Below are 27,577 nucleotides of genomic sequence, written 5' to 3'. Positions count from 1 at the left end.
CCCCTTGCCTCTGTTTTGTGTTTGCTTGGTGCTGGCTGAAGATGCGGCAGGAGGAGAAGACCAGCTACATGGTGGTGCAAACACAGGAGGAGGGGCTGACATCCAGCGGTGAGCTCCCGGGACCGCTCCTGATGCTGGCCCAGAACTGCGCCGTCATGCACAACCTGCTGGGCCCGGCCTGCATCTTTCTGCGCAAGGGTTTCGCTGAGAACAGGCGGCCTGTACGTAAGTTGGCCCAGTGGAGCCTGCGGTACCTGGCTTCACAGGGCGTGAGGAGATGCTGGGAAGAAGGGTTGTCTACACAGGAGCCCTCCCCCCGCACCCCGACTTGTGACTCTGATCCCTGAAGTTTCCCGCTTGTGATTGCAAAGCGAGGCGGTATCCACCAGCAACAGCTAATAAAAGCAGATAAAGTTCTTTTGGCTACTTGTGATGTGCCAGGCTCTATGTTGAATGCACTGATGAACTGTTTTAGTGACTCCAAGAGGCAGGGACTGCTGGGCCATGGTGGCGCACGCCTTTAATCCCAGCGCTTGGGAGACAGAGGTAGGAGCATCACCATGAGTTTGAGGCCAGCCTGGGACTACAGAGTGAGTTCCAGGTCAGCCGAGGCTAGAGTGAGACTTTGTCTTGAAAACTCCCCACCCAACTAAAGAGGTAAGTATTTTCGCCATCCACATTTTTCAGATGGAGAAACCGAGTCCGAGAGGTAGCATGCTTGATGTAACACTAGCAGTTGGCAGAGATAGGATTTAAATTCGATTTGTCTGACTTAGGAGTTTTTGTGCTCTTAACAACAATTTAATGTACTGGGTACATGGTCTTTTAGAACTTCCAAGGCTAGGGCTGGAGAAATGGCTTAGTGATTAAGGTGCTTGCCTGCAAAGCCAAAGGACCCAGGTTCAATTCCTCAGGACCCACATAAGCCAGACACATAAGGGGGCGCATGCATGTGGAGTTTGTTTGCAGTGGCTGGAGGCCCTGATGTGCCCATTCTCTCTCTCCCTTCCTATTTTTCTCTCTCTCTCAAATAAGTAAAGAAAAATAAGTTGTTGTTTTTTTTTTTTTAAAGAAAGAAAGAACTTCCAAGGATAATGGAAATAGTTTAAACTCTGTAGTGCCCAATGTAGTCACCAGAATGTGGCTAATGAAACAAGGAACTGGATTATTAATTTTATTATGCTAGTTAAAACACTTTTTGTTTGTTTGTTTTTCAAGGTAGGTTCTTGCTCTAGCCCAGGCTGACCTGGAATTCACTACATAGTCTCGGTCTGGCCTTAAACTCACTGCGATCTTCCTATATCTGCCTCCTGAGTGCTGAGATTAAAGGCGTGTGCCACCATACCCTGCCTAAAACACAGTTTTGCTGAAGATTGAACCCAGGGCCTTGTGCCTGCTCAGTGTGCACTCTATTCCTGAGCTACACTGTGTCCTCTAACTCAAATGTAAAGCGGTCCTAGATGGCTGGAGGCTCATGGACTGGACAGCCTTCTATAAGGTCTGAGCACTTACGGGAAGGAGATAACGATGATCTTATGGATATTAACATTTGTAGATTGCATTTATTGAATTTCACATGCTACGTACATGTCTTATCTTGTGGAACGCACCCAGAGGCCCTACGAGGTAGGTACTGGTATTAACACAGGTTACAGTGTAGCTAGGAGAACAGAAGTGACCTGCTCAGTGTTCTTTAGCTAGGAATTAGCAGATGTGAGCCTTGTACTTGGGTCTATCTAACTCTAGTTCCTAAGCACTTCTCTCCAACTGCATAAATTGGGGAGAAAGGAATGTGTATATTCTTTTTTTAATAAAAAATTTTTATTTTTATTTATTTGAGAGGGAGAATTAGAGAGAGAAAGTGGGCACACCAGGGCCTCCAGCCACTGCAGTCGAACAGCAGATGCATTTGCCACCTTGTGCATCTGGCTTACATGGGTCCTGGGGAATTGAACCTGGGTCCTTTGGCGTTTCAGGCAAGTGCCTTAACTGCTAAGCCATCCCTCTAGTCCAAATATGTATGTTCTTGATCCTGTATGATCCCTTAAGTAGGTGCCAGTGGGCAGTTCCTAGCTAACCCAGAGCATAGCATGCATACCTCCACAGGCTGGGGGACAGTGTGAGCCAAGGACCAAGACCCCTGCTGTAGTCACACTGTGAGGAGCACCTGGCTTTGCTGGTTCCTAGGCTTTGGGAATTCGAGAAGCGTGATAGGGGCTAGAGTGAGGGTCAGCAGTGTGTACTTGGTGGGAAAGGACTCATCATGGCTGAATCGCTGATTCTAGTAAGTACGCTTCCCATGCTCACATACTCACATACACAGCTAGTTCTCCCTGGGCCCCTCATCTGTGGATTCAACCAACTGTGGATCAAAAAATATATATATATTGAAGTAGTATTTTACCCTAGCCCAGCAGACCTAGAATTCACCATGTAGTCTCAGGGTGGCCTGGAACTCACGGCGAACCTCCTACCTCTGCCTCCCGAATGCTGGGATTAAAGGCATGCGTCATCATGCCTGGTTTCCAAATATTTAAAAAATTATATTTATTTATTTGAAAGAGAGAGAATATGAATGGGCGTGCCAAGGCATCTAACCACTGCAAATGAACTCCAGGTGCATGTATCACCTTGTGCATCTGGCTTATGTGGATCCTGGGGAATTGAACCTGGGTCCTTTGGCTTTTCAGGCAAGCACCTTAACTGCTAAACCATCTTCTCCAGCCCTCCCCCCCCCAAAAAAAAATTTTTTGACGCAAGTCCAACAGACTGGCCTTTTTTTAAAAAAAATATTTATTTGTTTGCAAGCAGAGAGAGAGAGAGTGGGCGCGTCAGGTTCTCCAGCCACTGCAAACAAACTCCAGATGCATGTGCCCCTTGTGCATCTAGCTTACGTGGGTCCTGGAGAATTGAACTAGGATCCTTTGGCTTCACAGGCAAACTCCTTAACCACTAAGCCATCTCTCCAGCCCTGGCCTTTTTATTTATTTTATTTTATTTTAAAAAATTATTTATTTCTTTATTTATTTGAGAGAGAGAGAGAGAATGGGTGCACCAGGGCCTCCAGCCACTGCAAACGAACTCCAGACACGTGTGCCCCCTTGTGCATCTGGCTAACGTGGGTCCTGGGGAATCAAGCCTCAAACTGGGGTCCTTAGGCTTCACAGGCAAGCACTTAACTGCTAAGCCATCTCTCCAGCCCTGGCTTTTTTATTTTTATTCGAGAGACTGAGAGAGAGAAAGAGAGAGAGGAAGGGAGAGAGAATTGGCATGCCAGGGACTCCAGCCACTGCCATCAAAGTCCAGATGCATGCGCCCCCTTGTGCACATTGCAACCTTGTGCACTTGCATCACTGTGTGCCTGGCTTATGTGGGACCTGGAGAGTTGAACATGAATCCTTACACTTCGCAGGCAGGAGCCTTAGCTGCTAAGCCATCTCTCCAACTCCCCCAAAATATTTTAATATTTTATTTATTTGTTTATTTATTTGAGAGAGAGAATGGGTGTGCCAGGGCCCCTAGCCACTGCAAATGAACTCCAGACACATGTGCCATCTTGTGCATGTGGCTTTATGAGGGTACTGGGGAAATGAATCAGGGTCCTTAGGCTTTGCAGGTAAGTACCTTAAACACTTGGCCATCTCTCCAGCTCCAAAAATATTTTAAAAATTGAGGCTGGGGAGATAGTTAAGCCAGTAAAGCACTTGCCTTATAAGCAGAAGGGCCTGCGTTAGACCCCTAGTACTCACATAGAATGTTGGACATGTACCTGTAATCCCAGTGCTGGGGAGATTGGAGGGTCCGTGAGGCCTGCTGGCCAGCTACTCTAGCTTACTGGGTGACCTCCAGGCCAATCTGTGACCCTTTCTCAAAGGAGGTGGGCAGAGTACCTGAGAATGACCCTCAAGGTTGTCCTCAGGCCCTACATGTACGTAAGTGTACAGCCCACCCTCACATGAGCATGCATGCAAACATAACAATAAAGGAGGTCTGGAGAGATGGCTCCGCAGTGAAGGCACTGGCTTGCAAAGTGTAAGGACTCAGGTTTGAGTTCCCAGATCCCACGTAAGCCAGATACACACGGTGGCACATGTGTCTGGAGTTCGTTTGCAGTGGCTAGAGGCCCTGGTGTGCCCATTCTCCCTGTGTCTCTGTCTCTCTAATTTAATAATTTTTAAAAAATTATTAAAATTAAAAAAATAAATAAGAAAGAGCTGGAGAGATGGTTCAGCGGTTAAGGTGCTTGCCTTCTGGGTTCAAATTCCAAGTACCCATGTAAAGCCAAATGCACAAAGTGGTTCCATGCATCTGGAGTTTGTTTCAAGGCCCTGGCACACTCATTCCCCCCCCCCATATATACACACTTGCAAATAAATAATAGTTAAAGCTGGGCATGGTGGCACAAGCCTTCCATCCCAGCACTTGGGAGGAAACAGTAGGAGGATCGCCATAAATTTAAGGCCACCCTGAGACTGCATAGTGAATCCCAGATCACCCTGGGCCAGAGCAAGACCTTACCTTGAAAAACCAAACCAAATACATATATGACATTTGTTTTGTTTTGATATATATATGTGTGTGTGTATATATATATATGCATATATATATATCATACTTAATAATAAAATCACATATATTACATATATTTGGGGGGGTCAAAGTAGGATTTCATGCTAGTTTAGGCTGACCTGGAATTCACCACTATGTAGTCTCAGAGTGGACTTGAACTCATGGCAGTCCTCCTACCTCTGCCTCCTGAGTGCTGGGATTAAAGTGTGCCACTACGGCTGGCTTTTGAATATTATGTTTATTTATTTGTGAGCAGAGAGAGAAAGAGTGCTCCAGGGCCTCTTGCTACAAACAAACTCCAGATGCATGTACCTCTTTGTGCATCTGGCTTTACACGGGTACTTGGAAATCGAACCCAAGCCAACAGACTTTACAAACGTTTGTTTACAAACAAGCATCTTTAACCACTGAGCCATCTGCCATCTTCCCAGTCCTTGTTTTGTTTGGTTTTTTTAACTTAAAAAAATTTATTTATTTATTTGTGTGTGAGAGAGAGAATGGGTGCCCCAGGGCCTCAGCCATTGCAAATGAACTCCAGATTCATGTGCCACCTTGTGCATCTGGCTTACATGGGTCCTGGGAAATTGAACTTGGGTCCTTTGGCTTTGCAGGTGAGCGCCTTAACCACTAAACCATCTCTCCAGCCCCCCCCTTTTTTTAATGAGAGAGAGAGAATTGGTGCACCAGGGCCTCCAGCCACCATAATTGAACTCCAGACACATGTGCCACCTTGTGTGCATGAGTGACCTTGCACAATGGTATCGCCTTGTGCGTCTGGCTTACACTTGGAGAGTCAAACATGGGGCTTTAGGCTTTGCAGGCAAGTGTCTTAACTGCTAAGCCATTTCTCCAGCCCTTGTTTTTGTTTTTTTGAGGCAGGGTCTCACTCTAGCCTAGGCTGACCTAGAACTTACTCTGTATCCCAGTCTGGCCTAGAACTCTCCAAGATCTCCCTACCTCAACCTCCTGAGTGCTGGGATTGCAGCCACCAAGCTCAGCTGAGAAAAATATTTTTGGTTTTTTTTTTTTTTTTTTTTTTTTTGCTTTTCAAGGTAGGGTCTCACGCTGGTCCAGGCTGACCTGGAATTAACTATGTAGTCTCAGGGTGGCCTCAAACTCACGGCAATCCTCCTACCTCTGCCTCCCAAGTGCTGGGATTAAAGGTGTGTGCCACCACGCCCGGCTGAGAAAAATATTTTTTAAAAACATACTGAATGTTCAGACTTATTTTCTTATAATCGGTCCCTAAACTCAACAATATAACAGCAATTTACATAGGATTTGCATTGTGTTGAGTAAAATAAGTCACCTGGAGATGAAGTATGTAGGTTTTATGCAAATGCTATACCATTTTATATATGGGACTTGAACGCCCTCAGTTCAGTATGCATGAGGGTTCTGGAGCCCATCCCTCACTGATACTGAGGCACAACTATAGTAACTTTTACTTACTGGTAATACACCACATTGGAACACATCTTTTATTTTTATTTATTTATTTATTTATTTTGGTTTTTCAAGGTAGGGTCTTACTCTAACCCAGGCTGACCTGGAATTAGTCTCAGGCTGGCTTCAAACTCACAGCCATCTTCTTACCTCAGCCTCCCAAGTGCTGGGATTAAAGGCATGCACCACCACATCATATATATATATGTAGGTTTTTAAATTTTTTTATTTAATTTATTTTTATTGACAACTTCCATAATTGTAGACAATAACCCATGGTAATTCCCTCCCTCCCCCATTCTCCCCTTTGAAACTCCACTCTCCATCATATCCCCTTCCCCCTCCCTCTCTGTCATGATCCTTTCCTCCTATTATGATGGTCTTGTGTAGGTAGTATCAGGTACTGTGAGGTCATGGATATCCAGGCCATTTTCTGCCTGGAGGACCAATATACATATTTGCAAGCAGAGAGAGAGTCAGAAGAGAGACAGAGAGTATGGGTATATCAGGGCCTCTAGCCACTGCAAAGTGATGCATGCATCACTTTGTGCACCTGGTTTTATGTGGGTACTGGGCAATTGAACCCCAATTGTTAGGCTTTGCCAGCAAGCATCATATCCACTGCGCCATCTCTCCAGCCCTGGAACACATCCTTTTTGGTCACCAAATAAAAGCTCAGAACACATTGTTCTGTCTGGGACAGGAGTGACCCTTGTGCCACACACCCAGCCCTTTTTTTTTTTTTTAATTTATTTATTTGAGAGCGACAGACACAGAGAGAAAGATAGATAGAGGGAGAGAGAGAGAATGGGCGCGCCAGGGCTTCCAGCCTCTGCAAACGAACTCCAGACACGTGTGCCCCCTTGTGCATCTGGTTAACGTGGGACCTGGGGAACCAAGCCTCGAACCGGGGTCCTTAGGCTTCACAGGCAAGTGCTTAACCGCTAAGCCATCTCTCCAGCCCTTTTTTTTTTTGTTTTGTTTTTTTGTTTTTCGAGGTAGTGTCTCACGTTAGTCCAGGATGACTTGGCACTCACTATATAGTCTCAGGGTGGCCTTGAACTCACAGCGATCCACCTACCTCTGCCTCCCGAGTGCTGGGATTAAAGGCGTGCGCCACCACGCCCGGCTTAAACACCCAGCCTTTTTTTTTTTTTTTTTTAAATTTTTTATTTATTTATTTGAGAGCAACAGACACAGAGAGAAAGGCAGATAGAGGGAGAGAGAGAGAGAATGGGCGCGCCAGGGCTTCCAGCCTCTGCAAACGAACTCCAGACGCGTGCGCCCCCTTGTGCATCTGGCTAACGTGGGACCTGGGGAACCGAGCCTCGAACCGGGGTCCTTAGGCTTCACAGGCAAGCGCTTAACCGCTAAGCCAGCTCTCCAGCCCAACACCCAGCCTTTTAAGTTCAAGTCCCCTCCAGCAATGTCTTGGTGACAACATCCCCTCAGAGGACTCACTGCCTTCAGGTAGCAATGCCTCCGGGAGGAGCTAGAGGCCTTGAACCTGCTCATTCCAAGCCTACACACATGCCCAACACCAGTAGTTCTTTCCCTCTTATACCTCCCTTTGTATTTTTCCAAGTTAGGGTCTCACTGTAGCCCAGGCTGACCTGGAACTCACTCTGTCGTCCCAGGCTGTCTTCAAACTCCCTCCTACCTGTGCCTCCTAAATGTGGGATTAACGGCGTGCGCCACCACGCCTAGCTCTTTTATGCAATCCTCAGACTTCCAGGGCCAGCAAGGAGTGGACGGGCAGCTGTTATGTCCACTCACCCTGACCCGCATTAGTTGCAGCAGTCTGTGTGCGCAGTCGAGATGCTGTGGTACGCACATGTCCACGTTCATGATGTTGGTGTCCACACTGGCTGTGAGCCGCCTCTGTCCTGCCACGCCAGCCTGATGTTCCCTGCCCAAGGGCAGAGAACTGGAATGTGGGCGCCCGTATCCGTGCCCTGCCAGTCTGACTCCTTCCTGGGCAGGCCTAGGGAGGGCAGCGGCACTCACTTGTGTCAGGAGCTTCCCCGCTTCCTGCCCCCGCGCTCCCCCTGGGCCTGCTCTTTGGAAATTTCTCTGTCATCTGTTCCGACGCCTGGACTCTGGGTTCCCTTGGCTCCCCAAGGAGAACTGACAGAGTCTGGAGATACTGCTTTGGACCCTGGCAGCCTCCAAAGATACCGGCAGTCCCCAGGGCTCTGTGCTGTGTCCGGTGACAGGGCAGGGTTGGGCTGGTACCCAGGAAGCAGGGTAGAGCTCAATTCTGCCTTACCCTCTGACTCCCCGTTCCTCCTCCTTGCACTGCCCTTTGTCTCTGCTTTCTCTCTTCTTGGAGTTCTTCCTCTCCCCCTGCCTTGCAGACTTCCACTGCTTGGCTCCTCCTGGAGTCACTGAGTGGTGGCCTTTTCTTTCTGTGGTGACTTGCCCTGGCCCTGTTTTATTTACAGGTTTTTGCCTCTGGACCAGCTGTGTTCCCAGCCTAGTCTGGAAAAGGTCCCGGGGGGCGGGGGTGTGCAGAGGTTCTGTGCCCAGTTTTCTTTTTTTTTGGTGGTGGGGGGGAGACTGTTGCATTCTTGGGTACCTTGTGTCAATGCCCTATGAGCTCCTGTGATTCTGAGATGTGACCTCTTACCCTCAAGGACATGGTCCCACACCAACCTCTATTCCCATCACCTCCCACTCAGTGCCTGCTGCCACTTGGATGAACCCCACTGGATGGGCATTTTGTAACTTTCCAGGTCTATTGCAGTTGCTAACTGGACATGTCCTTTTGTTTCAGGACAGATCATTACGGCCAGAGGAGATCGAAGGTAAAGCTTGGCCCTTAGGGAAAAGGGATGCTTAGATCTCCAGGAAGGTGGGTGGGAAGTTAGGGAGGAAAGCAGGCAGAAATACTTACCTCCTGGGAGGAAGTTCTGGTCCAGGGCAGGACAGTCGATCTGAGACAAGCAAGGAGCCTCCATGTCCAGGGTCTATCTGTCTGAGCTGGCTTGCACTCAGTTGCTCTGTGGGTCTTCCCTCCAACCACGCATGCTGTTGTTTGTTTCCCCAGAGCTCCGAGAGGCCTTCCGAGAATTCGACAAGGATAAGGATGGCTATATCAACTGCCGGGACCTGGGAAACTGCATGCGCACCATGGGCTACATGCCCACCGAGATGGAGCTCATCGAGCTATCCCAGCAGATCAACATGAATCGTGAGTCCCTGCCTGGAAGCCTCCTGCATTATAGGCTTGGGTTCAAATTTTAGCCCTATTCACTAGCTTGGTAACCTGGTACAAACCACTCTCTCTGAACCTCAGCTTTGTAGTATGAGAGTGAAAGTAAATTAGCGAAGCAAGAAACCCAATACCAGGCTGATAGTAAGAAGTGGTCAGGGCTAGAGAGATGGCTCAGCTATTTAAGATATTTGCTTGTAAAGCCTGATGGCCCGGGTTCGATTCCCCAGTGCCCATGTAAAGCCAGATGCAGAGTGACAGAAGACCCTCGTGTGCCCATTCTCTTTCTCTTTCCCTCAAATAAGTAAATTAACTTAAAAGTTTTATTTATTTGAGAGACAGAAAGAGGCAGATAGAGAGAGAATGGGTGCACCCGGGCCTCCAGCTGCTGCAAACAAACTGCAGATGCATGCGCCACCTTGAGCATCTGGCTTAGGCGGGTCCTGGGGAATCAAACTTGGGTCCTGTGGCTTTGCAGGCAAGTACTTTAACCACTAAGCCATCTCACCAGCCTAAATGAATTAATTAAAAAAAAAAGAAATGGCCAAAAAATAATAAAATAAAAAAGAAATGGCCAGAGCCAAGCGTGGTGGGGCACTCTTTTAATCCCATCACTCAGAAGGCAGAGGTAGGAGGATCGCTGTAGGTTCAAGGCCACCTTGAAACTACATAGGGAATTCCAGGTCAGCCTGGGCTGGAGATAGAGAGACCCTACCTCAAAAAAAAAAAAAAAAAAAAAAAAGACACAGTTTTTTAATCGTGTGGTAATGCACACCTGCCTCCCAGAAATTGGGAGGGCCACCTTAGAACTACAGAGAGAGTTCCAGATCAGATCAGCCTGGGCTCGAGTGAGACCCTACCTTGAAAAAACAAACCAAACAAAAAAAAAAAGGAAAAGGAAAAAGAAAAAGGGCACCCTGACATTGACTTTGACCTCTGGCCTCCACACACATGTGCGTACATATACACATATACCCACACATGCATATCCACACACATACAAGCATGCATGTACACCACATGTACAAAACAAAAAATAAAATAATAGCTGGACATGGTGGTGCACGTCTTTAATCCCAACACTTGGGAGGCAGAGGTAGAAGGATCACTGTGAGTTCAAGGGCACCCTGAGACTACCATAGTGAATTCCAAGTCAGCCTGGGCTAGAGTGAGAACCTACCTTGAAAAACCAATAATAAATAAATAAATAAATAAATAAATAAATAAATAAATAATAGGAGAGATGGCTTAACAGTTAAGGTGTTTGCCTGCAAAGCCAAAGGACCTCGGTTCAATTCCCCAGGACCCACGTAAGCCAGATGCACAAGGTGGCACATGTGTCTGGAGTTTGTTTGCAGTGGCTGGAGGCCCTGGCATACCCATTTCTTTCTCCCTCTCTCTCTCTCTAACAAATAAATAAAAATAAAGTTTAAAATAAATAAAATAATAATAATGACTTAGAGTCCCTATTCAGCCTCCCAATCCTCACCCCTCCAGCCAAGTACTTCTCCCCTGATCCACAGTCTTGAGAGCTTGAGTTAGCATTTACATAGCAAGTATAAGGCTTGGGGCATGTGGACCAGATGTCCCTAACTTCTGTTCTTTCTGCTTCTGCCTTTCTCTGAGTCTCAGTCTCCCCACTCTGGAGTTCATTGCCTGGATTCATGACCATTGCTTCTTTTTCTCCATCCATGCCTCCTTCATCTACTTCCTGCCCTTTTCCCTACCTCCATCCTTGGTCACTCCTTGACTATCCTGTGGGGTGTGCTATATGGCTTTTTTTTTTTTTTTTTTTTTTGAGGTAGGATTTCACTCTAGCTCAGGCTGACCTGGAATTCACTGTGGAGTCTCAGGGTGGCCTAGAACTCACGGCAATCCTCCTACTTCTGCCTCCCAAGTGCTGGGATTAAAGGCATGCGTCACCACTCCCGGCCTCTATTGCTTTTGCTTACACTCTGGAGATGGGCAGATCAAGGAGGTTGCCCAGTGGGAAATAAATGTGTTGAGGAGAACCTAGCTCCCCCCCACACACACACCCTGCCTTTTTTTTTTTTCTCTTTCTCTGCGCCAGTGGGTGGCCATGTGGATTTTGATGACTTTGTGGAACTAATGGGCCCTAAACTCCTGGCGGAGACGGCTGATATGATTGGAGTAAAGGAACTGCGAGATGCCTTTCGAGAGGTGAGTGGTGGCAAAGGCTGTTAGAATCCCAGTCCTGGGGTGACTGCCTGAAGAGAATTCCAAGCCCCGAGTCCCTGGCTGGGGAATCTGGATAGAGAGGGGGCTCTGGGACACTGACTCTGGGACAGGAGGTCAGACCGAGGTCTGCTGCTGCCCGTCTCCATGTTGGAGCTCGCACTCTCTCCCCTGCTTCCTCTCTAGTTTGACACCAATGGTGACGGGGAGATAAGCACCAGTGAGCTGCGGGAGGCCATGAGGAAGCTCCTGGGTCATCAGGTGGGACACCGAGACATAGAGGAAATCATCCGAGATGTGGATCTCAATGGCGATGGACGAGTGGACTTTGAAGGTAGGTGGACTTGAAAATGTAAGAGACACAAAGCCAACAGCGACCATCCATACAGTGCCCTTTTGATTGCCCTGCCCTTCCTTCCTCCTGTCTATGTACCACTCCAGAATCCAACTCTCATCCCCGAACCACTCTCCCCGTGAACCCACTTATCCCTCTTTCCACACACTTCACCATCCTTGCATCCACTCATATAACCAGATGTCTAGTTTTAAAATGCTTATTTATTTGTTTGTAATCAGAGAGAGAGAGAATGTAGAGAGATGGGTGTGCCAGGGCCTCCTGCCACTGCTAGTGAACATGCGTCACTTTGTGCGTCTGACTCTACGTGCATGGGTCCTGGGGAATTGAACCTGGGTTGTTAGGCTTTGCAAGCAGGCACCTTAACTGCTGAGCCATCTCTCCAGCCCTAACCACATGTCTATTAATCCATTCATATCTAAATAGCCATCTGACAACCATTTCTTCATGAACTTATCTATGCACACATGTATCTGTTCTTCCCCTGTGTATTCATCTTAGCCTCTGTCTGCAGCAGCTCTTTGTCTGTATTTCCCGTGATCTCTTGGTTCAGTCATTTCCCCTTCAACTCTACATCCATCTATTCATCCGTGAATCCATCCCTGTGTCCATCTGGCCCAGCCCACCTGTCTATGCACCCACTCAAACGTCTATTCATGACAGCCACCTGAACACCTCAATCCACAGCCAGACCACAGGCCCCTCACAGATGTTTGCAGTCGCTTCCTCAGCCCTAGATCCTGCTATTTCTTCACTCTCACACTCACGATTCAGGAACCTGTGAGGTCCCCTCTTGAGTTTGCTGCTTATTGTTTTTATTCTTTTTTATTCATTATCTTATTCATTATTTATTTATAAGCGAAGAGAGAGAGACAATGGGTATTGCCAGGGCCTCTTGCCACTGCAAATGAACTCCAGGCTTTGTACAGCTGGCTTGATGCAGATACTGGGGAATCAAACCGGGGCCATCAGGCTTTGCAAGCAAGTGTCCTTAACCACTGAACCATCTCTCCAGCCCAAACTAATGCTTTCATATTTTCTTGGCAAGGTTCCTTTTTTTTTTAAAAAAAAATATGGCTGTATAGCAGCACTGTTGTTTTTTTTTTAATTTTTTATTTATTTATTTGAGAGCGACAGACACAGAGAGAAAGACAGATAGAGGGAGGGAGAGAGAATGGGCGTGCCAGGGCTTCCAGCCTCTGTAAATGAACTCCAGACACGTGCGCCCCCTTGTGCATCTGGCTAACGTGGGGCCTGGGGAACTGAGCCTCGAACCGGGGTCCTTAGGCTTCACAGGCAAGCGCTTAACCGCTCAGCCATCTCTCCAGCCCTTTTTTTTCTTTTCTTGAGATAGGGTCTCATGTATCTCAGGCTGGCCTCAAACTCACTATGCAGCTGAGATGACCTTGAACTTCTGATCCTCCTGCTTCTATATCCTTATAGATATTACAGATTACAGATGTGTGCCACACTCCCAGTTCAGTTATGGGGTGTGCTGGGGATGGAACTCAGGGCTTCTACCCACAGAGCCTCATACCCAGTCCCAGGATTCCTTTTTTTTTTTTCCCCCGAGGTAGGGTCTCATGCTAGCTCAGGCTGTCCTGGAATTCATTATGTAGTGTCAGGATGGTTTCAAACTCATAGCACTCCTCCTACCTCTGCTTCCCAAGTGCTGGGATTAAAGGCGTGCACCACCATGCCCAGCCCAGGATCCCTTTTATTGTGCTTTCCCCTTGGGCTAGTTTCTATTCACCCTCCAAGACCTTGTAGCTGGATTATTTCCTTCAGCTCCTCCCTGGGCTTGTCTCCCCTGTTCCTTGGACAGACTTTCTCTTTTCTAGGTTTATTTATATGTTTATTTATTTACAAGCAGAGAGAGATAGAGAAAAGAGAGACAGATAGAGAGAATGGGTGCACCAGGGCCTCTAGCCATTGTAAACGAACTCCAGATGCATGCCACCTTGTGCATCTGGCTTACGTGGGTCCTGGGGAATCAAATGTGGGTCCTTTGGCTTTGCAGGCAAATGTCTTAACCACTAAGCCATCCCTCCAGCCTCTTTCTAGGCTTTTATAGCATCTCCAGGTTCACCGTTGTTCCTCACAGTGTCCTTCAGTGGCTGGTTATAGTGGTTGTTCTGCTTGATTCTGAAATTTGAGAGGATCCCTGTCTTCTTATCTCTGCCTCTGCCTTTCCTGTTTAATTAAGCACCTGAATCAAAGGAACCAATGCCCATAGTAAACATTTGTCATGTACTTGTCATGTGCCAGCCTTTGTCCTAAATATGTGTGTGTGCATGTGAATTCTCGTGAGTATGAATTGTATTAATACCCTCATGTCATAAATGAGGAAACTGGGTGGGCATGGTAGCACATGCTTTTAATCCCAGCACTTGGGAGACAGAGGTAGGAAGACTGCCATGAGTTCAAGGCCAGCCTGAGACTGTATAGTGAATTCCAGGTCAGCCTGGGTTAGAGCGAGACTGTACCTCAAAAAATAAACACACACACACACACACACACACCCACACACACACACACACCCACACACACACCCAAACAAGGGGCTGGTGAAATGGCTTAGTGGTTAAGGCATTTGCCTGCAAAGCTAAAGGGCCCTGGTTCAATTCTCCAGGACCCACGTAAGCCAGATGCACAGGGGGCGCATGCGTCTGGAGCTTATTTGCAGTGGCTGGAGGCCCTGGCATGCCTGTTATCTCTCTCTCTCTCTTTAATAAATAAAAATAAAAATCTAAAATATAGAAAAACTAAAAAAAAAAAAAAAAAAAACAAAAAACCTGGCTAAATGCTAGGAGGCAGAGTTGAGACACAAACGCAAGCCTAGAGTCTCAAACACTACCTCATCTACATGGCCCAATTCAAGGCAATGTGAAGTGTGGAAGAAATAAAACAAAATATAGCCGGGTGTGGGGGCACACCCCTTTAATCCCAGCACTCGGGAGGCAGAGGTAGGAGGATGGCTGTGAGTTCGAGGTCAGCATGAAACTGCATAGTGAATTTCAGGTCAGCCTGGGTTAGAGCAAGCCCCTTAAGAAACCAATATAAATAAATAAAATGTTGACATTAGGACTGGGGATACAGCTCAGAGTTTGCCTACCACACATGAGGCACTGGCTTCAATCCCCGGTAGCACACACGCTCTTGACCTTGTACTCTAGGAACTTGTATTCTGAGCAGAAAGGCAAGGTAACCATACCCAGTGTGAGTGTGTCCAGATCACAAAGATTGGGAGGTCTTTTCTGGTGAGTAGTTGGCCTTCCAGGAAGGAGAAGGTGTGAATAACTGGAGAAAAGGATTTGCCAAAAGAAATTCGAGGGTAGGGCTGGAAAGATGGCTCACTGGTCAAGGCATTTGCCTGCAAAACCTAACAATGTGAGTTTGATTCCCCAGTACCCACTGGGGGAAACTGCAAAGTGGCTCATGCATCTGGAGCTCATTTGCAGTGGCTAAAGGCCCATCCTCTCTGCTGGGCATGGTGGTGCAGGTCTTTAATTCCGGAATTTGAGAGGCCAAAGTAGGATGATCACTGTGAGTTTGAGACCAGCTGGAGATCTGGAGACTACAGAGTGAGTTCCAGGTCAGCCTGGACTAGAGTGAGGTCTTACCTTGAAATAAATAAATAAATAAATTAATTAATTCCAGGATAAAATAAAATCACTGTGTCAGGTAGTGCCAACTATTGATAATGGCCCTTCCCTGGAAGCCTAGCATTACCCATTCATTCCACCAAGACCAGCAAGCAAAACTCAGAAATGTAGTGAAATCCATGCTGTGTTAGAGGGGAGTAGATTGTGTTCTGGAGTTTACTAGGTCCTATGCCAAGCTTGGCAGAAGGGATTAGGGAAGGAGGAAGAAAAGGAGGTTACAAATGAGCAGAGGCCTTGAAATACAGGCAAGAGGCAGGGTTTGGTGATGATGCTGGCAATCCCAGCACTTGCAATTCTGAAACAGGAGGATCTTGAGTTCGAAGCTGCCCTGGGCTTCATAGCAAGTTCCAGGCCAACCTAGGGTATAAGATCCTGTTTCAGCAAGAAAAGAAAAAAAAAGAAAAGAAAGAAAAAGGAAAGAAGAGAAAGAAAATCAAACTGGAACATAGGTAAGAGCTGATAGGTGAAAAAGAAGGGAGGGATATTTATCCCAATAAGTTGCAAGTTCATGTCCACATAGATGTTTATAGCTGCTTTATTCAAAAATGCCAGAACTGGGCTGGAGATGGCTTAGCGGTTAAGGCATTTGCCTGTAAAGCCAAAGGATCCCAGTTTGATTCCCCAGGACCCATGTAAGCCAGATGCACAAGGGGACGAATGTGTCTGGAGTTCGTTTGCAGTGGCTGGAGGCCCTGGCATGCCCATTCTCTCTCTCTCTCCCTGCCTCTTTTTTTTTTTTTTTCTCTCTCTCTCTCTCAAATAAGCCAGAATTTAGCTGGGCCTTTAATGCCAGCACTTGGGAGGCAGAGGTAGGAGGATCACCATAAATTCAAGGCCACCCTGAGACGACATAGTGAGTTCCAGGTCAGCCTGGGCTAGAGTGAGACCCTATCTCAAAAAAAAAAAAAAGCCAAAACTTGGAAGTAATACAATGTGGTTCATCCAGGCATTGGGATATTGTTCAGAACTACAAAGGAACAAGCTATCAAGCCATGAAATGATATGGAGAGACTTTAGAAGCCTTTGAGTAAGTGAAAGAAGCCCGTCAGAACAGGCTACGGTATGATTCCAAAGACAGGACATTCTATGAAAGGCAGAGTGATTGGGACAGTAAAACGATCAGAGGTTGTAAACTGCGCCTATGATACCGTAGCACGAGTGGTGGGGGTGGTGGTGGGGAAGACTTGTCGCCAAACTGTCATCACGTGTCCAAACTCAGAGAATATATACTGACTGCCAGCCAGGTGTGGTGGTGCACACCTTCAATCTCAGCACTCAGAAGGCAAGAGGGAAGAGGATCACTCTGAGTTCAAGGCTAGCTTGAGACAGAGAGAGTTTCAGGTCAGCCTGGGTTACCTCAAAAACAAGCAAACAACAACAAAAAGATGTAGGCGCTGAAGAGATGGCTTAGCTGTTAAGGAGCTTGCTTGTGAAGCCGAAGGACCCAGGTTCCATTCTCCAGTACCCATGTCAGCCAGTTGTACAAGGTGTCACATGTGTCTGGAGTTCGTTTGCAGTGGCTAAAGGCCCTGGTATGCCTGCATGCCCATTCTCTCTCTCTCCTCTCATAAATACATAAAATATTTTTGTTTGTTTCTTTATTTTTTATTTATTTTTATTGACAACTTCCATAATTGTAAACAATATCCCTTAGTAATTACCTCCCTCCCCACCATTTTACCCTTTGAAACTTCACTCTCCACCATATCCCCTCCCCCTTTCAATCAGTCTGTCTTTTATTTTGACTTCATGATCTTTTCTTCCTATTATGTTGGTCTTGTGTAGGTAGTGTCAGGCACTGTGAAGTCATGGATATCCAGGCTATTTTGAGTCTGGAAGAGTACATTGTAAGGAGTCCTACCCTTCCTTTGGCTCTTACATTCTTTCCGCCACCTCTCCCGCAATGGACCCTGAATCATGGAAGGTGTAATTGAGATATTTGCTGAGCACTCCTCTGTCACTTCTTCTCAGCACCATCGTGCCTTCTGAGTCATCCCAAGGTCACTGCCATCTGAAAAGAGAAGGTTCTCTAACCAAAAGTGAGAATAGCATTAATATATGTGTATGAACATTAATAGAAGTGCTTACTGGGAAGTTTGGTGAGCATAGTCTATACTTTTAGCCAGACAGCAGCAGATATTACATCCCTTAGGCTCATGACTACCCCTGTTGTAGCTTTTCAGTATCAGGGATGTATTCCCTCACATGAAGTGTCAAATTAGGTGGCAGTTGGTTTCCCCCATAACAGACGTGCCACTATAGCATCCGCTGGTTCATTTGGCCTGGCTGGCCAAATATAGGTCTTGCAGTGTCCACTGTTGAGTATCTTCACTGGTGATTTCTCTCTCTCCCATGGAACTGCATGCAGTGTGGCTTTTTTCAGCTTTCTGTCAGCTGGTTTACATGGAGGAGGTTTTCAGCTCAGCTCCAGCAGGATTTCTCAGTGGCCTTGCAGCCCAAGTATGTGGAGTATTCAGCAATAGGGTCTTACTATATATTCCTGTTGGGAAACCAAGGGCCCTGGCAATGGCCTATAATGTTTTGGGGGCATCAGGAACCTCCCTGGCCAACAACTCACTGGAAGGTATCCCATCCCTGGCACTGAAAATTTTCTACTTAGAATCAATGGCTCCTGTATGTTCCATTGTCTAAAGAAAGTAGGCTTCTATATAATGTATTTATATCCTCTTAGATTTTGATTAGCCCTCCCTCCACCTTTCCTGTACTCAATGTCTTCCCCTGACCTCATTTAGGCTTTTTCACCCCCACTAATCTGTTCTTCTATTTACATATATACAATACCATCCTGTTAGGTCCCCCTCCCTCCCTCTCTTTCTGTTCCTTTTATATCTCCTTTCTAGCTTACTGGCCTTTGCTACTAAGTTTTCTTCCTACTCACACAGAAGTCCAGTCTTTTGTACCTAGGATCCACATATGAAAGAGAACATGTAATGTTTGGCTTTCTGGGCCTGAGTTACCTTACTTAGTACAATCCTTTCCAGATCCATCCATTTTCCTGCAAATTTCATAACTTCATTTTCTTTACTGCTGAGTAAACTCCATTGTGTAAATGTGCCACATCTTCATTATCCACTCATCAGTTGAGGGACATTTAATCTGGTTCCATTTCCCAGCTATTGTGAATAGAGCAGCAATAAACATGGTTGAGCAAGTATCTCTAAGGTAGTGAGGGGAGTCCTTAGGATATATGCCTAGGAGTGCTATAGCTGGGTCATATGGTAGATCAATTTTTAGCTGTCTTAGGAACCGCCACACTGATTTCCACAATGACTGGACCAGATTGCATTCCCACCAACAGTGTAGAAAGGTTCTTCTTTTTCCACATCCTCACCAGCATTTATGGTCATTTGTTTTCATGATGATAGCCAATCTGACAGGAGTGTGATGGAATCTCAATGTAGTTTTAATCTGCATTTCCCTGATAACTAGGGATGTAGAACTTTTTTTAGATGTTTATATGACATCTGTGTTTTTTCTTTTTCTTTTTCTTTATTTGAGAGTGACAGACAGAGAGAGGAGGAGGCAGATAGAGAGAGAGCGAGAATAGGTGTGCCAGGGCCTCTAGCCACTGCAAACGAACTCCAGACACATGTGCCCCTTTGTGCATCTGGCTAATGTGGGTCCTGGGGAATCAAGTCTCGAACCCGGGTCCTTAGGCTTCACAGGCAAGCACTTAACTGCTAAGCCATCTCTCTAGCTCCTATGTTTCTTCTTTTGAGAACTCTATTTAGTTCCATAGCCTATTTTTTAAAGAACTTATTTATTCAATTTTATTTATTTATTTATTTGATGGGGGGGGATGAATGGGCACACCAGAGCCTCCAGCCACTGCAAATGAACTCCAGATGTGTGCACCCCCTTCTGCATCTGGCTAACGTGGGTCCTGGGAAATCGAACCTGGGTCCTTTGGCTTTGCAGGCAAATGCTTTAACTGCTAAGCCATCCTTCCAGCCCCATAGCCCATTGTTTAGTTGGGTTGTTTGATTTCTTATTATTTAATTTTTTGAGTTCTTTGTATATCCTAGATATTAATCCTGTATTAGCTGTATATCTGGTAAAGATTCCATTCTGTAGGTTGCCTCTTTGCTCTATTCACAGTGTCTGTTGCATAAAATATTTTTCTAAAAAATGTAAACCAGGCTTGGGATTTGGACGTGACAGTGCAGGCTTGTCAATTCATGCGCATCATTTTGTTCTTTTTTTTTTTAATATTTTTGTTTTTATTTTATTTATTTGATAGCAACAGACAGACACACAGAGAAAGAGGCAGATAGAGAGAGAATGGGTGCGCCAGTCCAGACGCATACACCACCTTGTGCATCTGGCTGAAGTGGGCCCTGGGGAATCGAGCCTCGAACTGGGGTCCTTAGGCTTCACAGGCAAGCGCTTAACCGCTAAGCCATCTCTCCAGCCCATCATGCGCATCATTTTGGCATGGGATGCCCGTGGCAGAGAAGGCTGAGCGTGTGGGAAGGCACAGGGAGTAAGGGAAATCTTGTACCTTCCTGTGGTTGGCTCTGAACCTGAAAGTAAGAGGTGAAAACATAAAATGGGAGTGGTGGAGTACACTGTAATTCCAGCACTCGAATTCAAAGCCAGCCTGGGGCGACTTAGTGAAACCTGGTCTTGGAAAATAAATAAAATAAAGTGGTGGGGAGCGAGGGCTGTGATTGGATGAAAGCTGAGGGGTACAGGGAGGGAAGACCCAGTTACCTACAAACCATATGGGCTCTGAAAAAAAATGAGGTCCTAGTGCCTGGAAGAGAGCCTGTGAGGTGTGGCTGGAAATGTCAGGTTGTCTGAGCAGGGTGCTAGGCCAGGAGGAGTATCCGCAGGGCTCATATGGCTGCCTTACAGAAGGTGCATTGAAGATCGAGAAATCGTGGGGGGATCAGCCCTGAGTCAGAGGGGATGGGGCTTGGAGGCGGTGGTCCCGGGCTTGCCCCTGACTTCCTGTCTCCTCCCACCTGCTCCCAGAGTTTGTCCGGATGATGTCCCGCTGAGGCCGCAGAGGGCCCCTCCAGGACCGCCAACTCCCACGGGCGGGGAGAAGAGCCGAGCTCGCCTCACCCCGCCGCCGTAGCTGCCGAGAGTCCAGGACGTACTGGCGGATGGGGCCTGCCTGCACCCCGGGGAGGTGCCCACCCCGGACCCCCACCCCTCCGCACTGTGAAAGACTCACAAACTCCTGCAACTGGAAAAGGGGGGGCGCCCGCCGATGAGGAGGCCACAGTGCCAAGCCGGCAGAGGTCATGCCAGGCGCCAAGTGCCACGTGCCCAGCCACTGCTGGCTGGGTGGGCCAGGGAGCCCGCCAGCAGACCCCACACAGCATGTCTGCCCTAGGGCAAAGCCTGTCGCTGCCCTCCTTAGCTCTATGCCCGTCCCAGCTCGCCTAGCCCTTTGATCTCAGAACCAATAAAATATTTCCAAGAGAATGACAGCCAGGGTGGTCTTTGCTCTGGGCCTGGTTAGATCATGTACAACCCCCCCCCCCACCCCCGCACCATCTACATGTCCAAAACTGGCTGGACTTTCTTGCATGCCACGTGAATTTTATTGACTATTATATACCCAAGCAACTTCCCATTCTCGTTAAGTTACTTGGACTGAAACCCGGAGCCTCTCATTGCATGAGACTAAATAACTGATGTGGGGCCTGACGTGGTGGCACATGCCTTTAATCCCAACACTCGGGAGAGAGGTAGGAGAATCGCGGTGAGTTCAAGGCCACCCTGAGACTACATAGTGAATTCCAGGTCAGCCTGGGCTAGAGCGAGACCCTACCTTGAAAAACAAAATAAAAACAACAAAAAGAAAAAAAAAAAGAAAAACTGATGTAGGAACACAGCTGACCCCGGTTCTATAAGGAGAGAATGACTACTGGGGAAATGTTGTTCCATTTTCCAGTTTCCTGGAGCTTTTGTACTGGTCAGAGAGACAGATGGTGCGGAAACATGTCCGCATGTGATTCTGCCATGGAGGAAAGAATACAGAGACTGGCTGGCAGGGTATGCTAAGGGGGTCTGGTCTGCTTTAGGGAGGTGAGAAATGCTTTCCTTAGGAAATGATGTCAAGGGCTTTGCCCTGGAGGAAATCCTAGCTTGTGTGAGGAGACAGATAAAAGAGCTGGCCTCTCCACTGCTGCGACGGTGGCTGGCCCTTAAGTTTTGCTCGCTGTGTGGCTTTGGGTCAGTCATGTGCCCTCTCTGAACCTCAGCTTCCTCATGTGTACTGCGGGGATAACAAAGAACGTGGGCAGTCATCCCTGGGGCTGCCGTCCGCAGACTGCCGTGGAATCATGCAATCTGACAGTGTGGAATAAATCCATTGAAATCGTTGTAATTAATTTCCCCCAGCGAAGGACTGAAGGACCCTGAAGGCAACATTCGTGGGTAGAACTTGCCCAGGATCCTGGGCAGGCGCGGGGCATGGCTGGGGAGACTTACGGGGCTAATGGGCTGGCCAGTGTCTTCTGAGCTCTGCTTCCCTCCTTGAGCATGCTTGAGAATTCCCTGAAGGGTTGGTCAGGCCACAGATCTGGAACCCTCTCCCTCCCCTACCACCACCAGAGGTTCAGATCCTGTATTTGAGGTTCACAAGTTTACCTCCCTAACAAGTTCTCTGAAGATTGTGAATACTGCCCCTCCATGGACTGGAGAACTGTGGTAAGTCTCGGTCATATATATGGTTGGAGGGAGCAGAGGTGCCTCCGGGGAAGCTGGGGCCGGCTTGGAGGGGATGGCTGAAAGGCTGGAGTAGGGAGGTGGGTGGAGATGTCCCTGTGCCCTGCACTACAGCAGCGGAGGAAGGACACTTTATTTTCAGACCTGGCAGAGGATGGGGGAAGGACGATGGACCTCAGCCAAAAACCTGGGTAATCCTCTTGTCCCTGAGGCCAGTGGGGTTGAGAGCTCCAAATTCACTCTAGTAATCCAATTCTGAGACTAAGCCCTTGGCTCTGTGCCGTGCTGGGCAAGGGCCCCTCTCCCCTCCCAGCTTAGCAGCCCTGATCAGGGATTCCAGATGTGTGCACTTTCGGAAATGTAGTGGCTTGAAGGGCAAGTCACAGGAAGAGGGCCTGTCAAGCTGACAGGGTGAGCATCCAGGGAGAGGATGGAGTACGGAGTGAGCCTGGACACCTCTGTATTCAGATTGTGTGTGGCCTCCTAAAACCATAGACCCAGCTACCATGATAAAGGGCTTGTGGAGCCGGGCATGGTGGTGCATGCCTTTAATCCCAGCACTCGGGAGGCTGAGGTAGGAGGATCGCTGTGAGTTTGAGGCCATCCTGAGACTACAAAGTGAGTTCCAGGTCAGTCAGGGCTAGAGTGAGTGAGAACCTACCTAAAAAAAAAAAAAAAAAAAAGAAAGAAAAAGAAAAGAAAGAAAAAAATTTTTTTCCTGCTACCCAAGGCACTGCTTTGCTTTTGTCTCTGTTTCCAGTGGGAGCTGGATGTGCTCTCAGAAGAGCTGGGTGTGGTGGCGCAGGTCTGTGATATCAGCTCCCCTGAAGTTGAGGCAGGAGGATGGTGAGTTTGAGGCCAGTTCGGGCTACATTAATGAGTTCAAGGTCAGTGTCCGTTATGTAGTAAAACCTTGTCTCAGAGAAGGAGGAAAAGGAGAAAAAGGAAGAAAAGAAGCTGAGATAGGAAGATTGGTGTGAATTTGAGGCCAACCTAGGACTGCAGAGTTGAGTTCCAGGTCAACCTGGGCTAGAGTGAAACCCTAACCTGGGGTGGTGGGGGGAGAAAGAAGGAAAAGAGAAGAAAAATGAGAATTAGAAGGAGGAGAAACACTTCTTGCTGTAAAGTTTTTAAACAGTAGCATTATGAATTTGAGTCCAGCTTAGGCTATTTAGTGACATCCTATTTCAAAAACAAAATCAGTGTCAGGCATGGTGGTGCATGCCTTTCCCAGCACTTGGGAGGCAGAGGTAGGAGGATCACTGTGAGTTCAAGGCCACACTGAGACTACCTAGTGAATCCCAGGTCAGCCTAGGCTAGAGCGTGACCCTACCTGGAAAAAAACCAAACCAAACCAAACAAAAAAAAGGGCTGGAGAGATGGCTTAGCGGTTAAGGGGCTTGCCTGCCAGGTTCCCACATAAGCCAGATGCACAAGGTGGCACATATACCTGGAGTTTGCAGCCACTGGAGGCCCTGGCTCGCCCATTCTCTCTCTGTGTGTCTCTGTCTCTTTCTCTCAAATAAATAACTAAAAGTAAAATATTTAAAAAAAGAAAAGAAAAGAAAAAGTCCCCAGCTGGTGGCAGTTTGGGAAATGCAGCTTTTCTAGAGGAGGTGTGTTGCTGGGTGCCTGATTTGGAGTGGTAGAGCCCAGCTCTCCCCTGGCCAGGGCTCAGCTCCCTCTTACTGCTTTCTGCCAGCGGCTGTGGCAAGATAGGATGGCCAGCTTCTGCTCTGCCATCTTTCCCCATCATGGTGATGCTTTTCCCTTGAGACTGTCAGTCTGAAATAAAATCTTTCCTCCCATAAAAAAAAAGACTTTATTATGCCTGTGGTGGTTTGATTCAGGTGTCCCCCATAAAGTTAGGTGTTCTGAATGCTAGGTTCCCAGCTGATGGGAATTTGGGAATTAACGTCTCCTGGAGGGAATGTATTTTTGGGAGTGGGCTTATGGGTGTTATAGCCAATGTCCTTTGCCAGTGTTTGGCACAATCTCCTGTTGCTGTTGGCCACCTGATGTGGGCCAGGGTTGATTTCCACCCTCTGCTCATGCCATCGTTTCCCCCTGCCATCGTGGAGCTTTCTCCTCGAGCCTGTAAGCCAAAATAAACCTCTTTTTTTCCCACAAAAAAGAAAGAAAGAAAGAAAACCAAAGGGCTGGGGAGATTTCTCAGTGGTTAGAGAAACTTGCTTGCAAAGCCTACTAGCCTGGGTTTGATTCCCCAGTCCCTATGTAAAGCCAGATGCACAAAGTATCACATATGTCTGGAGTTCATTTGCAGTAGTAAGAGGCCCTGGTGTGCCAGTCTCTCTCTCCCTCTCTCTTTCTGTCTCATAAATAAATAAATAAACAAAGAAAGAAAGAAAGAAAGCCAGCCAGCCAGGTGTGGTGGCACACACTTTTAATCCTAGCACTTGGGAGGTAGAGGGATGAGGGTTACCATGTGTTCAAGGCCAACCCAGGACTGCAGAGTTCCAGGTCAGCCTGACCCTGCCTAGAAAAAACAAATCAAGAATAATAAACAAACAAAAAAGCCAAGCATGGGTTGGAGAGATGTCTTAGAGGTTAAGCGCTTGCCTGTGAAGCCTAAGGGACCCCAGTTCAAGGCTGGATTCCCCAGGACCCACGTAAGCCAGATGCACAAGGTGGCGCATGCATCTGGAGTTCATTTGCAGTGGCTGGAGACCCTGGCGCACCCATTTTCTCTCTCTGCCTCTTTCTCGCTCTGTCTGTTGCTCCCAAATAAGTAAATAAAAACAAATAACAAAAAGCCAAGCATGGTGGCTCATTCGAGAGGCTAAAGTAGGAGAATCATTGAGTTCAAGGCTAGCCTGGGCTACAAAGTGAGTTCCAGGTTGGGCCACAGATCTGGACTCTTTCCCCACACACCAGTAATTCTGATTCTGTGTTGGAGGGAGATTTATGAGTTTGCCACAGAGGAACATATGGGAATTTTTATTATAAGAGTCAGAAATTGAGGCTAGAGAGATGGCTCAGTGGTTAAGGTGCTTCCCCAGTACCCATGTAAAGCCAGATACACAGTGGCACATGCAGCTGGAGTTCATTTGCAGTGGCTAGAGGCCCTGACATGCCCATTCTCTGTCTGTCTCTCTTCTATCTCTCTCTGCTTGCAAATAAAAAATTAAAAAAATGTATTTTTTTTATTTTGTTTTTTTGAGGTAGAGACTCACTCTGGCTCAGGCTGACTAAAAATATTTTTCAAAAGTCAGAAATTTGCCTTCTAATAATTCACTAAATTGTGTATTTGTTTTATATAATTTTCTGTTTGTCTTATTTTACAATAACAAGACTTAAAGAGCTGGGCATGGTGGCATAAACTTTAATCCCAGCACTGGGGAGGCAGAGGTAGGAGGATCGCCTTGAGTTTCAGGCCAGTTTGAGACTACATAGTGAATTCCAGGTCAGCCTGGGCTACAGCTAGGCCCTACCTCAGGAAAAAGAAAGAAAGAAAGAGACAGAGAGAGAAAGTAAGAAAAAAGGGGGCTGGAGAGAAGGCTTAGCGGTTAAGCGCTTGCCTGTGAAGCCTAAGGACCCCGGTGGTGTCTGGAGTTCGTTTGCAGTGGCTGGAAGCCCTGGTGTGCCCATTCTCTCTCTCACTCTCTCTCTCTCCTCCTCTCTGTCACTTTCAAATAAATAAATAAAAATAAACAAAAAAAGAAAGAAAAAAGAAAAAGGGCTAAAACAACCATGATTTATTTGGAGTGGAGGCATTGTTTTTTTAACCAACTGAGCTAACCAGCCACACCCAAGTCATTGTTTTTTTATGAAAAAAAAATTCCAAAAACATGGCATGCAGTTGCCTAAAAATAAAGTGCATTTAAACTCACACACACACACACAAAAAAAAAAAAGAGCCGGGCGTGGTAGCACACACCTTTAATCCCAGCACTCAGGAGGCAGAGGTAGGTGGATCGCCGTGAGTTTGAGGCCACCCTGAGACTGCATAGTGAATTCCAGGTCAGTTTGGGCTAGAGTGAGACCCTACCTCGAAAAACCAAAAAAAAAAAAAAAAAAAACCAAAAAAAAAAAAAAAAACAAAAAAATAAATAAAAATAAATAAATAAAAGCTAAAACAAAACAAAAGTGATCTCAGGAGCTAGCTACCTGGGTTCATATTCCAACTCTGCTTCTGAAAAGCTGGGGTATCTGGGTAAATTATTAGCCTCTAGTCACAGCTTTTCCATCTGTAAAAGAAGGATGTTATAGAATTGTTCTAGTACTTAAACAAGTTAGTATAGTTGGTCTACCACATATTCAACCAACCACAAATTGAAAATATTTGAAAATATGAAATTGCATCTGTTCTAAACATATATGGACTCTCCCCCTTATTATTATTATTATTACTTTCATTTTTTTTAATTAAAAATTTGTTTTTGGTTTTTTTTGAGGAAGGGTCTCACTCTAGCCAGGCTGACTTGGGATTCACTATGTAGTCTCAGGGTGGCCTTGAACTCAAGGTGATCCTCCTACCTCTGCCTCCCGAGTGCTGGGATTAAAGGCGCGTACCACCACACCCGGCTGTATGGACTTTAAAAATTGATATTATTGTCTAAATAATACAGTATAACATATGTTTCTGTAGCATTTGTACTAGGTGTGACAAATAACTTGGAGATGGTGGTTTATGATTATAATCCCAGCACTTGGGAGGCTGAGACAGGAGAATCATTGTGAGTTCAGGGCTATCTTAGTCTATGGTGGCTAGCCTGAACCTAAAAGTAAGACCTTGTCTCAAAAAACCTAAATAAAGCCAGGCGTGGTGGCACATGCTTTTAATCCCAGCACTCGGGAGGCAGAGGTAGGAGGATCACTGTGAGTTCGAGGCCACCCTGAGACTACATAGAGAATTCCAGGTCAGCCTGAGCTAAAGTGAGACCCTACCTCGGAAAATAAACAACCCCTAAATAAGAGCTGGGACTGGTGGTATATAACTTTAATCCCATCACTTGGGAGGCAGAGGTAGGAGGATCGTTGTGAGTTTGAGGCCAGCCTGGAACGACAGAGTAAGTTTCAAGTCAGCCTGAGCTAGAGTGAGACCCTACCCCAGGAGGGGGGAGGAACAAAACAAAGAAATAAGGGCTAAAGAGATGGCTCAGTGGTTGAAAGAACCTGACATATAAGGGCCTTTTAGGTTGGAAACCATCAAGTTGGACTCCCTAGAGCCCACATAAAAAGCTGGGTGTGGCCATGCACATCTGTAACCCCAGTCCATAGGATGTAGAGACTGGAGAATCAATGGGGCTCGCTGACCGAAAGTGGCAGTTCTAGGTTGAGAGAGAGAAACCCTATGTCAAGGAAGTATATAGTTGACTGAGAGAGAAGCACACCACACACACACTGAGCACACATTTGTATACACACACACACACACACACACACACACATATATACCACACACAA

At 46.9% G+C, this 27,577-nt stretch overlaps 1 protein-coding gene across 3 annotated transcripts in view; it reads left to right on the top strand.

Annotated features, from left to right (window-relative positions):
* Cabp1 (calcium binding protein 1) overlaps positions 1-20,905 on the top strand; it is a 40,134-nt gene extending 19,229 nt beyond the window's left edge. For 2 of the 3 annotated variants that reach the window (XM_045132779.1, XM_045132778.1), the window contains exons 2-6: positions 8,792-8,822; positions 9,065-9,208; positions 11,301-11,410; positions 11,612-11,759; positions 20,444-20,905. In XM_045132779.1, the coding sequence (XP_044988714.1) occupies positions 8,792-8,822; positions 9,065-9,208; positions 11,301-11,410; positions 11,612-11,759; positions 20,444-20,469 (459 nt within the window). In that variant the 3' untranslated portion in view covers positions 20,470-20,905. Of the gene's footprint in view, positions 1-41; positions 222-8,791; positions 8,823-9,064; positions 9,209-11,300; positions 11,411-11,611; positions 11,760-20,443 lie in introns of those variants that run through there. The other variant, XM_004664125.3, reaches the window with a different exon arrangement.
* Positions 20,906-27,577: the final 6,672 nt, after the last annotated feature.

The sequence above is a fragment of the Jaculus jaculus genome, chromosome 13 (genome assembly GCF_020740685.1).
Source record: "Jaculus jaculus isolate mJacJac1 chromosome 13, mJacJac1.mat.Y.cur, whole genome shotgun sequence".
Taxonomy (NCBI): Eukaryota; Metazoa; Chordata; class Mammalia; order Rodentia; family Dipodidae; genus Jaculus; species Jaculus jaculus.
Note: the sequence above shows the minus strand (reverse complement) of the source record. Positions and strands in the feature narration are given on the sequence as shown.